The sequence below is a fragment of the Miscanthus floridulus genome, chromosome 13 (genome assembly GCF_019320115.1).
Source record: "Miscanthus floridulus cultivar M001 chromosome 13, ASM1932011v1, whole genome shotgun sequence".
Taxonomy (NCBI): Eukaryota; Viridiplantae; Streptophyta; class Magnoliopsida; order Poales; family Poaceae; genus Miscanthus; species Miscanthus floridulus.
The window spans coordinates 9,217,978-9,231,314 of record NC_089592.1 but is presented as its reverse complement, the minus strand read 5'-3'; the positions used below and the strand labels follow the sequence as shown (position 1 = coordinate 9,231,314).

Below are 13,337 nucleotides of genomic sequence, written 5' to 3'. Positions count from 1 at the left end.
TATCCCAATCTATCTCTAGATTTTTTTCTGAAATTTTTAAGAGTTCAGAGATATTTTTGTGATTTAAAAACCTTATCAAGTGCTACCAGATTTTTTTAACTAAAGAAAGAATAAAATCGTCTTCAAAACAACTCCAAAATCAGTCACTTGAACAGAAACCACTCCAAAACCAGGTAAGTTAACGGTTTTGGGAGTTTATGGAGTAAGATGTCTTGTTTTAAAGTTGATGATTCATTGAGGTAAAATAGATTTTTTTTTTTCAAAGAAATCAAGAAACTCCATGGCCCACGCAGCTGCCCTAGCCTTTGCAGCCGTTGCTGATGTAGCCTTTGCATCCGCGGCGACATCCACAGCGGCCCACACTCGCCACCTCGATCATCCGACGAGTTGGCGGCGAGCGCCATCTGCCCATCTCGCGGAGGCAGGCGAGGAGATCAGCAGAGGTGGGCGGGGCTCGGCAGCAAGCATCGCCGGCAGTGGCAGCCGCCCTGAGCCCCGTGATGCTTGTCAATGTTTGCTGGTCCCTTAATTTGGATCATGATTTCACGAAAACAGTAGAAACCGGCAAAAGAAAAATCCAACGCACAACTACAAACAGGGTCATGCTACCAGGAAAGTTTAAGCATCTCCGACTATAGAACATCTTTTATGTTAGCGATGCACATCTGCTGTGTCTTTGACCAGTATCTCCCCCCATCGGAGGCAAGCTACAGTCAAGAGATGGACACACTTTTGACAGTCTGAAGTCTGAACTGATTCGACCACCAGAGCCAAACCAGAAAACATGATAGAAGACTAGAAAGAATGGACAACCATAATGTCAGGTTCAGCCAAATGGCAATCAGCATAGCCCAGCCTTTGTTCTACTGCCCATCTCCAGCTTGAACTGCAGAGGGCTGCTCTGTTCCTGGCCTGCTGCAAACTACCCTGCTTCCGCCTTTGTTTTGCAGTCCGGTCTGATCTTGCAGAAGCAGCAGCTGAACAGCTTGGCTCGGCGTTTCTCCCGCATCCGGGACTTCTGATGGGGAGCACAAGCACCACAGGGTAGAAGGTGCGAGCAGCAGCCAGGACGAACTCTGCCTTCATCAACCTTTGATGTGTCTCCAGCGGTGGCTTTCAGGGGAGCGTTTCCTGGGGTGGACGCTGCAGGGACGACAGAGATCTTCTGGTAGCTCAGGATCCTCGGCTCGGTATCCACTGTGTCGCCATCTGCACCGCCATGGAGGCACCCCAGGATGTGGGTTGGCTTCTCCTTGGCCTGCGCCACAAGTGGGGAAGGGCAGTCTCTTCTGGATGATACGACGGTTCTGCAGTTTGAGGTGACTGGGTCCAGCGCCTCACGGTCTTCTCTTGATTCCATGACAAGGCTGACTGATGAGTCCTTGGATCCAGCCCTGTTGCTGGAGATAGGAGAAAGGTTGATTCGGATGTCGACGTTGCACCTCAGCAAATTCTGCAGAGATGCGCATAGTGGCTTCCAGAAGCTCTCTGATGTTGGGACAACCTCAGGATGGCAGAACTGTAGCTCAGCAACTGCCACACCTACAATTCAGAGCAAAAAAGAATGAAATCTGACGTGTAGAATATCCTTAGTCAGGAACACAGTGATGCTAACTGAATGTATGCAGTCCAAATTGGCAGGCAATATTTGATGCCTAGTAATGCAAGATGCACCCCCATTAGGAAGACAACACTAGCTTATCAACAAGTATACCTATTGCTTGCATATGTCCAGACAAACATGTGCTTTCTGAAATGTAGCACTGAGCAACTGTCTGGAAAGGTGTGTTAAGGTGGCCCACAGCAAACAACAATTACAGGAAGTAGGGACACACTACTCAGTGACAAACAGATCTGTCTCCAATAAAACAGAAGAAAGAGATCCCACACACAGAGCAAATCACCTTGGGTTGTATAGAGAGATGACAACTTCCCATCCTTCTGTAGTAGATTTTGAAGCGGAGGGGATGAACAGTTTTCAAGAGCTTTCATCCATATTGTCTCCAATACATCTGGATCTCCCAAATTCATGTCTAGAGAACTAACTTTGTTCTGGGAACAAAGATGGGAACTTGTATCTAAGCTCTCATCTTTCAGTACTGCAGTCCCATCATCTGCACAAAAGTACAGCTCGCTTATCAGTAAACAGACATACTGATAAAGTGATATTGACATAGTTCCACTTCACAGTGCTTTTTACTCTCAAATATTTCAACATTCAGGAGAGATTAAATTAAGGGGGCAGACAATATTAATTACCTGTCTGACTTTCAGTAAACATGCTTGAAACTGCAGTATCATCTAGACAGTAGGGTTCCCTCATATTAAACTGTAACAGTGCAGCAGTAAGCCAGGTAGACTGGTTTTTTGTGGTCTTTAATTGCTTTTCAGTTTCAGAGAGTATTTCCAATGCATTCCTAAGTTTGTGTACATCCACATCAGCAGCTGCGAAATTGATAGAATGTTAGAAAGAGATTGAAACAGTAAACAGGTATACACTGTGAGTGTAAATACTCCCTCCGTCCTGGAATACACTTCATTATGACTTGAAATATAAGTGCATTCTATATGGTGCCCATGCTCAGATTTAACAAAGTTTGCTAAACAGGAAACCATAATTTGAAAAGGAACTCCTTAATTGGGTTTAATCCATGGGTACATGCATCATATTTGAGTATTCCCTTAAGTTGTCTAAATTTTTTTGGAATGCATCGTATTATAGGACACAACATTATGCGGCTAACACATCAGCGAAAAACATAATCTTATCTCCAGCAAGACTGCAAGAGTATTCAGTAGAAATGATACAATATCTTGCGCTTCTGCAAAGCTTATCAACAACAGCATACAAGATCTGAGGACATTTAATATGTAGATACATGATTTTCAAGCTTAAGAAGAAAGAGAGCATACATGTATGTTTTCCAGTAACTCTTCTAACTTCTGAAGAATCTGAGGGGTGCTTCCCAGCTAAAATATCCATGATAAGATTTGCAAGCTGAGCTAATAACTGCATAGGGTCGACTTTTGAGCTCAAAAGCTCCCTGGCCCTCCTCACAATTGTAGCAGCATCTGATGACATGGCCAGATTGAGAAGATCAAGCAATTCCTCGTCTGAGACATCACCTATCTGGAAAAAGGGAAGGAAAAACAAAGAAAGTTCAGGTGCCGACAAATTGACGGTTTCCAATGGAAAAGGGTTAAAACCGTAGATTGTGGTAACAAAAAGGGAAGGAAAACAATGAAGTTCAGGTGCCGACAAATTGACCGTTTCAAAAAAAAAACGGTTAAAAATTGTAGATTGTCGTAACTCCTTTTCAGGAAAGAAAACCAGAGTAATCAACCTACCAGCTCATGTGTAACTGATTTGCTGATCCTCTTTCCAAGTAGAGTTAGCTGGTCAAGCATTTGAATTGCATCTCGAATGGAGCCGTTAGCCTTGCGAGCAAGAAGGTTCAGTGCCTCAGCTTCGAATTCCATGCCTTCTTTTGTACAAATCTTGATCAGCCTGCGGGCAATCTCTGCATCATCTATCTTGCAAAACCTGTAGCTCTGGCACCACCCTATGGAATTGTTTGGTAGCTTATCAATATCGGATGTGATCATAACAAAGATTGTGCTCTCAGGAATCCCTTCAAGGCTATTGTAGATGGAGTACCATCCCTCCTTGTCCATGTGCTGGCAATCATCAACAATCATAACCTTGAAGTGTGAAGAGGCAGGGACTTCACAGGCATTCCTGAGCAAGGCCGCGACCCTAGATTTGCAATCAAGTTTGGAAGCATCAATCTCTACCACACTGCTGCTGCTTCCCGAGAATATGGCCACGCACTCGTCACAGCGCCCACATGGCTGGTTCCCGCCAGGGGAACGGCAATTGAGCGCTGCTGCAAACGTTCTAGCCGTGGACGTCTTGCCCACGCCGTGCGGACCATGGAAGAGATAGATAGGAGCAAGCTTCCCTTTCAAAACAGCACCCGAAAGAGACTGAGCAATAACACCGTGCCCAACAAGCTCGGAGAAAGATCTGGGGCGGTACTTCTGAAGCAAACTCCTGGAGCTCTCCTGGAACGTGCTGGCCTCCCCCCTCCGGCCAAGCTCCTCCCCACCAGGCACCAAACCAAAACCCCTATCCTTTGCGCTCCTCGACATCCCGGAGATGGCCGAGCAACAGCTCTGGTTGTGGAGCACCGCCTTGGCCATGGCATTGGCCTTGATGATGTTGATGGGCGAGTCGGCGAGCCGCCCCGACCTGAGGCTGTCCCCGAACTCCTCCCTCCTCCGCTGGAGGTGATCGTACGCGTTGTAGCTGAAGCTGTGCCTGCCGTAGGTGGTCTTGTTGTTGTTCGCCCCCTCCGGCTCTTCCTCGTCGAGGGAGCAGCCCTCCCAGATTGTCTTCTTGGCGGAGAACTTGGCCAGCGAGTTGGTGTCCGGGTCCCTCAGGGATCTGGACCGCATGATGGCCACCAGGGCCCTCGAGACGGGGATGTCCACCGAATGCCGCCTCCCATCAATCATCTTGCTGCCGACTGCTGCTGCCTCCACCGACGAATCCTGCGATGCAAACCAAACCAGCGTGTCATGGAATGGAACAAGACTTGACAAGGGTACCACGGAACAAAAACAAAATTCAGGCATTGCGCCGTGAACACACACGCGGTTGAAGCAACAGGCAATCCGTCCTCCCGGCGGCCGGTGGACGGAGCACCGGTCCGGTCGGGGCACCGAAATGCAGACTGGGAAAGAAAATCTCGACAAAGGAATCTCCTTTACGATCTTCCCTCGGCAAGCAGCATTGCCATGCGAACGGCCTCCCGAGGAAACCGAGCGGAAAAGAGACGAGAATCCCGCGCCTTGCTTGGTTCCGAGCAATCCCGGGAATTTTACACCAAAACCCCGCCTGGGGACTGGGAGGAACAAAACGAAGACGCAAGCGCGAAATGCATCCACGAGCGGTGAAAAAAATCCCGGCAACCAAAATCAAGCGGGAGAATTTCGCTCCCTATTCCAGAATCGACGCGCGAGAAGGCTTTTGTTGGGATAATATAAAAAAAGGAAAAAAAAAAAGAAAAATCTGGCGACGGGGACGAGACCAAGCACACAGAACCAGGAAGCGAGAATCCAGCCGAGAAAAATGAACAAAAACCCAAGCAGCAACATCGCTAAGAGATGGGGAGGGATTAGAGCAGCTGCAGAATCCTACCGCCTTCTACGACGAACGACGGACGCAAGAGCCCGGAGCGGCGGAGCGCCTGGTCCTCCACTCCTCCTCACGCGCCGTCTCGTCGTCCCACCGCCGCGCCGAACTCGACTCCCTGTCGCCGCCGCTACATTAATAGCGCGAGACACGCTCGCGAGGAGGAAGCGGAAGAAGGGGTGGGGTAGGCGAGGCGAGGGAGCCGCGCGACAGGAGCGAGGAGTAGGAGGAGACGGGGAGTGGCAGTGGGCCGTAAATCTCTGGGACGGCCGGGGGGTGGAAACGGAAGCGGTGGCGTGCGGTGCTCGGCCTGGCGCTGGAGCTGGCTGGCGGGGGGGAGAAACCTCGTGCGCCGTGCCCCGCGGCGTGGCACGCCCGCGTTAATCCGGGTGGCTCGCGGGGGTAGTCTCGTCTTTCTTGGTAGGGGTTCTGTACAGTTCCGTTGCGGCGGGAGGAGATGGTTTGCAGCGGGGGGTGGCGGGAGAGTGGATGACAGGTAGGTCACGAGGGTGGGCCTCGGTTGTCAGTGAGAGGGGCGGGAGGTGGCCGGCGTGAGGGGTTACTGTTCCGGACGGACGGAGGGGGTGGTGTCACTGTGGGTGGTGGGCCCGCGAGGAGGGGTGGAGCTCGTGACCCCACCGCTGGCCGCTTGACCATGGTCTCGTCATCCCCTTTTTCTCTCTCCTACTGTTTTTTTTTTTTTTTTTTTGCTTAGTCATTCATCTTGGCTGGTTGTTTGAGTTTTGCCGAATTTTGGCCTCACTTTGCAGTTGGTGTTTGATTCAATGCAAATGAGAACGTTGGAGGGAAAGACATTGGCCCCTGTTCGGCTTACCTTATAATCCGTACTATTCAGCTTATTTTTTAGTCGGAACAGTATTTTTCTCTCACAACAATTCAGTCAGAACAGTGTTTTTCAGCCAATTTAGTCAGGTTTCAGCAAGCCGAACGGGGCCATTAGGTGTTTAAAGGTACTTGGGTTTTTTATACGACAATGAATGTCTCTATCTCGAAAGTTTTATCAACCGTGTGAATTATATTTTTCGAACTGGTGTTGTGATTGTCTTCCGTTTGTAGGCGAATCAATCGGTGTAAACATTGTGTAGCGGATCGTGTGAACCCTTTTTATATATACGACAATAGTGACCTCTATCTTGGGAGATTTATCAACGGCGTGAATTGGATTTTTCGAACGGACACGACGGTTGTTTCCGTTTCTAGAGCGAGTCAATCGGGGTAATGAACCCGTGGATCTGTTGAAAGACAGTTATGCCCTTTCGCACATGCTCCCTGTTTAAACACGATACCACGTACGTTGTCTTCGGTTTCTAGAGTGAGTCAATCCGTGTATACTTTTTTAACGAACCACTGATGTGGCAGTTGTCTTCCATTTCTAGAGCGAGTCAATCGGTATAGATATTTGTAGAAGATCGGGTGAATCCTTTTTTATATGTACGACAATAATGATCTCTATCTCGGAAGAATTATCAATGATGTGAATTGTATTTTTCGAAACGGACATGGTGGTTATCTTCCGTTTCTAGAGCAAGTTAATCGGTGCGAAGCTTTTGTAACGAATCCTGTGGATCTGTTGAGAAAGACGGTCTTACCCTTTTTGCACATGCTCATTGTTTAAACACGATGCCACGTGTGTTATCTTCCATTTCTAGGATGAGTCAATCCATACTTTTACTACTGACGTGACGGTTGTCTTCTGTGTCTGGAGAGAGTCAATCAGTTTAGATTGGTGAAACGATGATCTATGTGCCACCTATTTAAACACGATAAGATGTACTCCCGCCGTTCCAAATTATAAGACGTTTTGGCTTTTCTAGATACGCTGCATTTGCTATGCATATAGATATACATCATGTCCAGATACTATGTGCTTAGTGTATATCCGAAACCCTATGGAAATTATCTATTCTCTCCCTAGAGAGTGAGAGGACACAACACAAGTAATTAGTAGTTGCTTATTTCCTCCTACCTTGTGCCCCTCAACAGAATTAATATTTTTTTTCATGACAGTCTCCTGATGACGTTGAGTGGCTAAGAAATCAATAGCAACGGTATCCTGTGCTCCCTTTTCCGTTTTAGCCTATCATCTCCTGCCCCTGTCACAAGAATCAAGGTGGTGGTTTAGGTTAAAACTACTACTCCTAGCATAGCAAGTGTGCCCTTTGCTTTTGTGCTGATTTTGCTTTTCTCTCTTTTTCCCCTATATATATATAAAAAAAAATCTTGTGCAGAGATGGATGGATTAGATGTTCCATGCTTGGGACCTTCTCTTCTTCTCTGCCGTTGTTTTTTTAACCCCTCGCTTCTTTTAACGAGGATCCGGTTGAAACCGACAGCGACCGGCGGGGACCAGACCAACGCTAGTTGGCGTCCGGCGACCTGTTTTCTATTTTATTTTTATTTTTAAAATTTAAATATACTACACTGTTCCCTAATCTTCTAGAGTTACTATTATACTATACTAATCACCGTTGGTTAATACTAGTACTGGTATAAATTAGTACTAATAGGGTGATTATGGCTCGTTCAGCTTATCCCATATTCGATTTATTTTTTCAGTCAGAATAGTATTTTTCTCTCGCAACAATTTAATTAGAACAGTGTTTTTCGTCAACCAAAATTCAGCAACCCGTGCCATGATTTCAACTTTTGCAGCCATCAAGTGTCGACGGTCGGTCTTTCGCTGGTCAACTCCACTGGCTGGACTGCTGAAACCGATGTGGTACTTAATTTATTCGGCGGCCCATGCCGACCCAGCCCATGACCATGAGCAAAAAAGAAAGAAGCCGGGGAATGATCGCATCATCATGCATGTTCATTCCAATTCCAATCAAATCGAATCGCCGCCGTCCGTAATTAGCGCTGCTGCGCTCCTGTACATGTGATTGCTCTAATCAGCATCATTTCATTGGGCCTGGATTTGCCCTTAATCGTGATTGAACTCTAGGATTTTGTCATGGATTATACTAACCAAACGACACTGATTCTGGTAAATCACTGTGAACCAACGAAAGATCATATGTGAATTGTGAGGCACAATCTTTATTTAGCACTATTGTGTTGTGTTCTTTTCTAACTATAAAAGTCTTCCAGCTAATTAGTTTCCTTATACAGTTGATTGAACTTTCATTTTCTCCTATGAATATATCTCCTTTCTTTGCAGGTTAGCTTCTTAATCTCTCTTTCCTTGCATTTATCATCTTGATTAGTTTTTTTTTTGTCATAGCTCATGGACTTCATTCATTGCTAACCTTAGCAACAAATGGGCGTGCAATAAGAGCATGCATGATGTGTTGACCAAACGGAGTTTCCGACATCAGCCTGCAGTTGTGACTTCAGCCGTCAGGGATTTGTCAACACCATACTCGTCAAACACATGTCTATGCGTCATTGATGTTAAAGGTCGGAACATTATTCTTTAAAAGAAAGTACTCCCTTTGTCTTGAAATTATGACTTATAAAATCTGTACTGAAATATAATGTATTATACGTGGTGCCCATATCTAAATTTAGCAAAAATTGTTAAAAATAGAAACATAGTTTGAAGGGAGACTCCTTAATTGGGTCTAATTCATAGGTGCATGCGTCATTTGAGTATTTTCTTAAATTATCTTAGAATTTTTGGAATTATATTACAAGGCGGAGGGAGTAGTCACCAAATTAAAATAGTTCTCACAAAATTTCTATATTCCCAAGAAAATTAGTCATTTGCCATTTTCAAGAGTGCATTTTTGCAAAATTGCCATGCTCAAGTTTAACTTCACAAAAAATACCGCTTAGATCACACACACACACACACACCCCTTGATTAACATGCCATTTTGCCTCTTTTAATCATTTTCAAATTGTTTCTCTAGGAGTATACATCTAGCACCAGAATTGACTATGGAGTAAATGGCAATTATTGTGAAACCTCAATCTTAAACATGTAAATAGCATCCAATTTCTCTTGTTTACCAACACTCGTATTCAATGTAGAGATGTTTTCTTTCTTTAGAGTGAGCGCGTAAGAATGGAGCCATTATAGATAAAGATATATATATATATATGATATATATATATAGCCCTAAATAACTTTTTATGGCCCTTCAATGAACCATCTCAAACGGTATAGCTATTACACAAACTTTTCTAAACTAGGAAAATATATGTTTCAATAGCACAATTTAACATCTCAGACAAGGGGCATGTCCAATCCTGGTTAATTAGTAGCTATACTCCCTCCATAAGAAAAAAAAGAAAAATCAGGCTTACCAAGAAGTTAAATGTTTCCAAACTTAACTTAGCTTTATAGAAAATAATATCAACATTTGTACCTTCAAATTTTACTATGAAAATAGATTTCATGGTTAATTTAGTGATATTTATTACTCATCATAAATATTAATATTTTATTTATTGCTTTATATATTCAGTTAAATTTGGATTGTTTGACTCCTTATTAGAAAACAAGATTTCCATTCTTTGTTAGATGGAGGGAATACATAGTAATCGTAAGGAAAATGGACCCTAGGTCCATTTACTTTGGATTTTGGTGTTTGATGATCAACAGAACCAAATTAGACTAATGTGTTTGCTAGTGTCTATTTTATAGTTCAATAGGATGCAACGCGGACTTGGACCAACTTTGGAACGTGAAGAAATTGATCAACACTCAAGAGAAGACATTGGAGGAGGTGTTGACAGCTTAGGAGAGAAGCAAGGAGTCCAAGATGCGAAGATGACAAAACCCCGACGAAGAAACGCGAAGAAACAGCAAGAGGGGGCACCGCCCTAGGCATGGCGGTGCACCGCTAGGGGGTAGCGGTGCCACCAAACAGAGGGCTACTGTAGCTGGAAGGAGACGGGGGCACCGGACAGCAACATGTTGAAAGTGCATCTAGCCCTTTAGTGGGTTTTGGATGATTGAATGACAACATGATTAAAGGACTAACCCGTTTGCTAAGTGTGAACAGGTAATAGGTTATCTCACAGGTACTTAATGAAAGCCAAAATGATGTGTTGTTGTATAAACAATCTAGTTCAAGCACAAAACAACAATGCAAATGGAATTCATTTGAAGGCTTATTTCTTGTGGGATTTCCATGTACTATGTGAAAGCAAGCTCATGATTATTAGTTAATGAGACATAAGGGATTGCATATGGAATGGTCTCATATTTGAAGCTTGCTAAATTAAAATAAAAAAGATAACAATACATATGAATGGATGATTCAACACAAGATGTGACTTGATGGCTTGAGATGGTGAAGATAGCAAGGAAAGGCTTCGAGGTACTAAGCAAGGGTGAAGGGCAAGCGACGGCTTGGCGGCCGAAGAACCTAGCTAGGGTGAAGAAGAAAGTACTTACATTTAGTTGAGGTACTAATCAAGCTAAGATGGTCATATTGATGTGAAGGATCAAATCTATAATGAAGTATTTGATGGAAGTGACTTGATACATTTGGGATTATTCAAACTTGATGAATGGAATCAAGTCACATGCTCAAGATGGCTATGCTCAAGTGAAAAGATCAACATCAACATGTTAGCACCCTTACTTGATGAAGATTGGAAGGGACGGCATCAATTCAAAAGAACAACTCAAGTGGTACAAATTCATATTTCCGTTTATCTTGAGTTTAATAGGTATGCCGTACTATTAAGAGGGATGCATCATGTTGATAGATAATGTTTCATAAGTGCTCAAGCCAACCCATATGAGTTTTGAGAATTTGAGCGACAAAAGAGCTAACTGATTTGTTGCTAGTCTGGCAATACCGGACGTGTCCGGTATTTATACCGGACGTGTCCGGTATTTGTCCAGCAGCTGTAAATTTGTTGTTCTCGGGTTGGTTAGTCAGGAGTTCCGACGTAGGTCGGGAGTTCCGACGGTCGGGAGTCCCGGCATGGGTCGGGAGTTCCGACGTGTCGCACTTCATCTGACTTAGAGGGTTCACCGTCCTGGTCATACCGGACGTGTCCGGTATTCATACCGGACGTGTCCGGTATGGATGACCAGAAGCCAACGGCTAGTTTTCAAAAGCCGTGAGGGTTGGGAGTTCCGACGGTCGGGAGTTCCGACATATGTCGGGAGTTCCGACACCTCACTAACTTTAACTCGGTTACATGTTTTTCAAAATTACTGAGGGTCGGGGGTTCCAACTTGAGTCAGGAGTTCCGACGGTCGGAAGTCCCGGCGTTCTTCGGGAGTTCCGACGCCTCACAACTTCACTGTAACTTAGTTACCGTTGGCGCAGTATGAGTCATACCGGACGTGTCCGGTATGAATACCGGACGTGTCCGGTATTGCAACGGCTATAAAACGGCTAGTTTTTCAAGGGGGCTATAAATACCCCCAAGCCTCCACCTTTGGAGGCTGCTGATTCTGCTGAGAAAGACACACGTTTTTGAGCCTTGCCAACTCTCCTAAACTCTCTCTTAGTGAGTGTGTGATCCAAATTGCAAAATCAATTTGTGGGTTAAGAGAAAATTTGAAAAAGAGAGCAAGCCACCACTTGAGCACTTGTGCATATTGTCAATCTCGTGATTTGCATTTGTTACTCTTGGACTCTTCGGTCCTAGATGGCTAGGCGTCGCCGGAGAGCAACCGAGAGATTGTGGTTGCTTCAGAAAGTTTGTAACGGTCGATTCCGCCGCCTCGGAATCATTTAGTGGAAGGAGGAAAAGGAGTTGGAAAAGACTCCGGCTAGAGTGACCTTCGTGGTATCCTCTAGGGCTGACCTTCGCTGGGTCGCCCGCAGCCCCCTCAACGGAGAGTAGGACTCAAACGAGTCCGAACTTCGGTAAAACAAATATCGTGTCTCAATTCGCATTTCATTTGATATTTGTGTTGCTCTAGCTATTCTGTAGATACTCTGTGTGTATTACTATCTCTAATAGTTTCCTGCAGTTTGGATTGAAGATAGAAATCAAAAGGAGCAAATTCGGGGCTGTTCCACTGAAGTCGTGAATACCGGACACGTCCGGTATACCTACCGGACATGTCCGGTATTAGCCCCTACGCCAAACTGAATTGTATTGTGTTCTAACTTTTTGGTTGCAGGTGTTTGGCTCCTAGATTCTTTTAGTATCTTTTATATACTCTGTGGCTAACTTGTGAGGGGTGGTACTACTCGTTATTTGGAGTTTCCATTTTGGAAACTCTCTTTACTTATCGTTTCCGCATTTAAAGGTGTTAATTATCAGAAACGCCTATTTAGCCCCCCCTCTAGGCGGCATCCTAGGTCCTTTCAATTGGTATCAGAGAGAGGTTCTCACCTAAAGCTTCACCGCCGTGAGAAAAGGATGTCGACGCCTATCAAGTCGGAGCCGGTGCTTCTCCAAAATGATGGTTCAAACTTTCTACCTTGGTCAATACATGTACTCAATGCTTTTAGAGATATTAGTCCTCTTGTTGAGCATATTGTGGATGCAAGCATACCTCTTTCTATAGTTGATTGGAGCAACTACAAAAATTTATCAAAAGAGGAAGAGATATGCGTGCAACTCAATGCTTGAGCTATTAATATTATTTTGAGTACATTGAGTGTAGAGGTTCAAGATGAGGCAATCTTCAATGGACAACCACCTCCGGAGAGTGCTCATCTCATTTGGACTAAACTTTTTGATTTGTATGGAAAATCCAAATATGATGATGCACTTGAGATCGAGTCAATGGAAAGTATGTCCATTGTGTCATCATACAGCGAAGAAGCCTCACAAGACCTCAAGAGCGCCGAGCTGGAGCAAGAAGTGCAAGCAGCACATGACCAGCTGTCTGCCTGCACATACCAGACGTGTCCGGTATGCCTACCGGACGTGTCCGGTATGGCCGAGGCAGCAGACCAGCAAGCTGCTGTTTGCAACGATGCTCAAGCCCGGCGGCGAACAAGTGATGAGCCAACCTCAATATCTTATGATACTCATCACTTGTGTCTGATGGCCAAGAAAAGCAAGAAGAAGAATAACAAGAAAGATCAAGAAAAGGAGAAAGCATAAGTAGATGATCAAGATAAGAGTGATGTTCAACTTGAAGACAACTACAACCTTGATCATCTCAACCATAAAGACAAGTTCATCATCATGAAGATAGTTGAAAAGAATGATGAGCTTGAAGAAGAGATTGAGAAGCAAGAGCAAT

The 13,337-nt window shown here is 44.7% G+C and overlaps 1 protein-coding gene across 1 annotated transcript; it reads right to left on the bottom strand.

Annotated features, from left to right (window-relative positions):
* Window positions 1-612: 612 nt before the first annotated feature.
* LOC136501106 (protein STICHEL-like 2) lies at window positions 613-5,505 on the bottom strand. Its single transcript, XM_066496603.1, has 6 exons — window positions 5,204-5,505; window positions 3,349-4,554; window positions 2,914-3,130; window positions 2,260-2,445; window positions 1,905-2,114; window positions 613-1,542 (listed from the first exon to the last, which is right to left on the bottom strand). The coding sequence occupies exons 2-6, from the start codon at window positions 4,516-4,518 to the stop codon at window positions 923-925; spliced, it is 2,403 nt and encodes an 800-aa protein (XP_066352700.1). The 5' UTR covers window positions 4,519-4,554; window positions 5,204-5,505; the 3' UTR covers window positions 613-922.
* Between the last annotated feature and the right edge of the window lie 7,832 nt (window positions 5,506-13,337).

Coding starts and splice junctions, on each gene's coding strand:
- LOC136501106 (XM_066496603.1), bottom strand. CDS start 4,518: ATGATTGATGGGAGGCGGCATTCGGTGGACATCCCCGTCTCGAGGGCC. Junction 2,115..2,259: donor GTTTACTGAAAGTCAGACAG/GTAATTAATATT, acceptor ACTTTTGTGCAG/ATGATGGGACTGCAGTACTG. Junction 1,543..1,904: donor ATCTCTCTATACAACCCAAG/GTGATTTGCTCT, acceptor TCTGAATTGTAG/GTGTGGCAGTTGCTGAGCTA.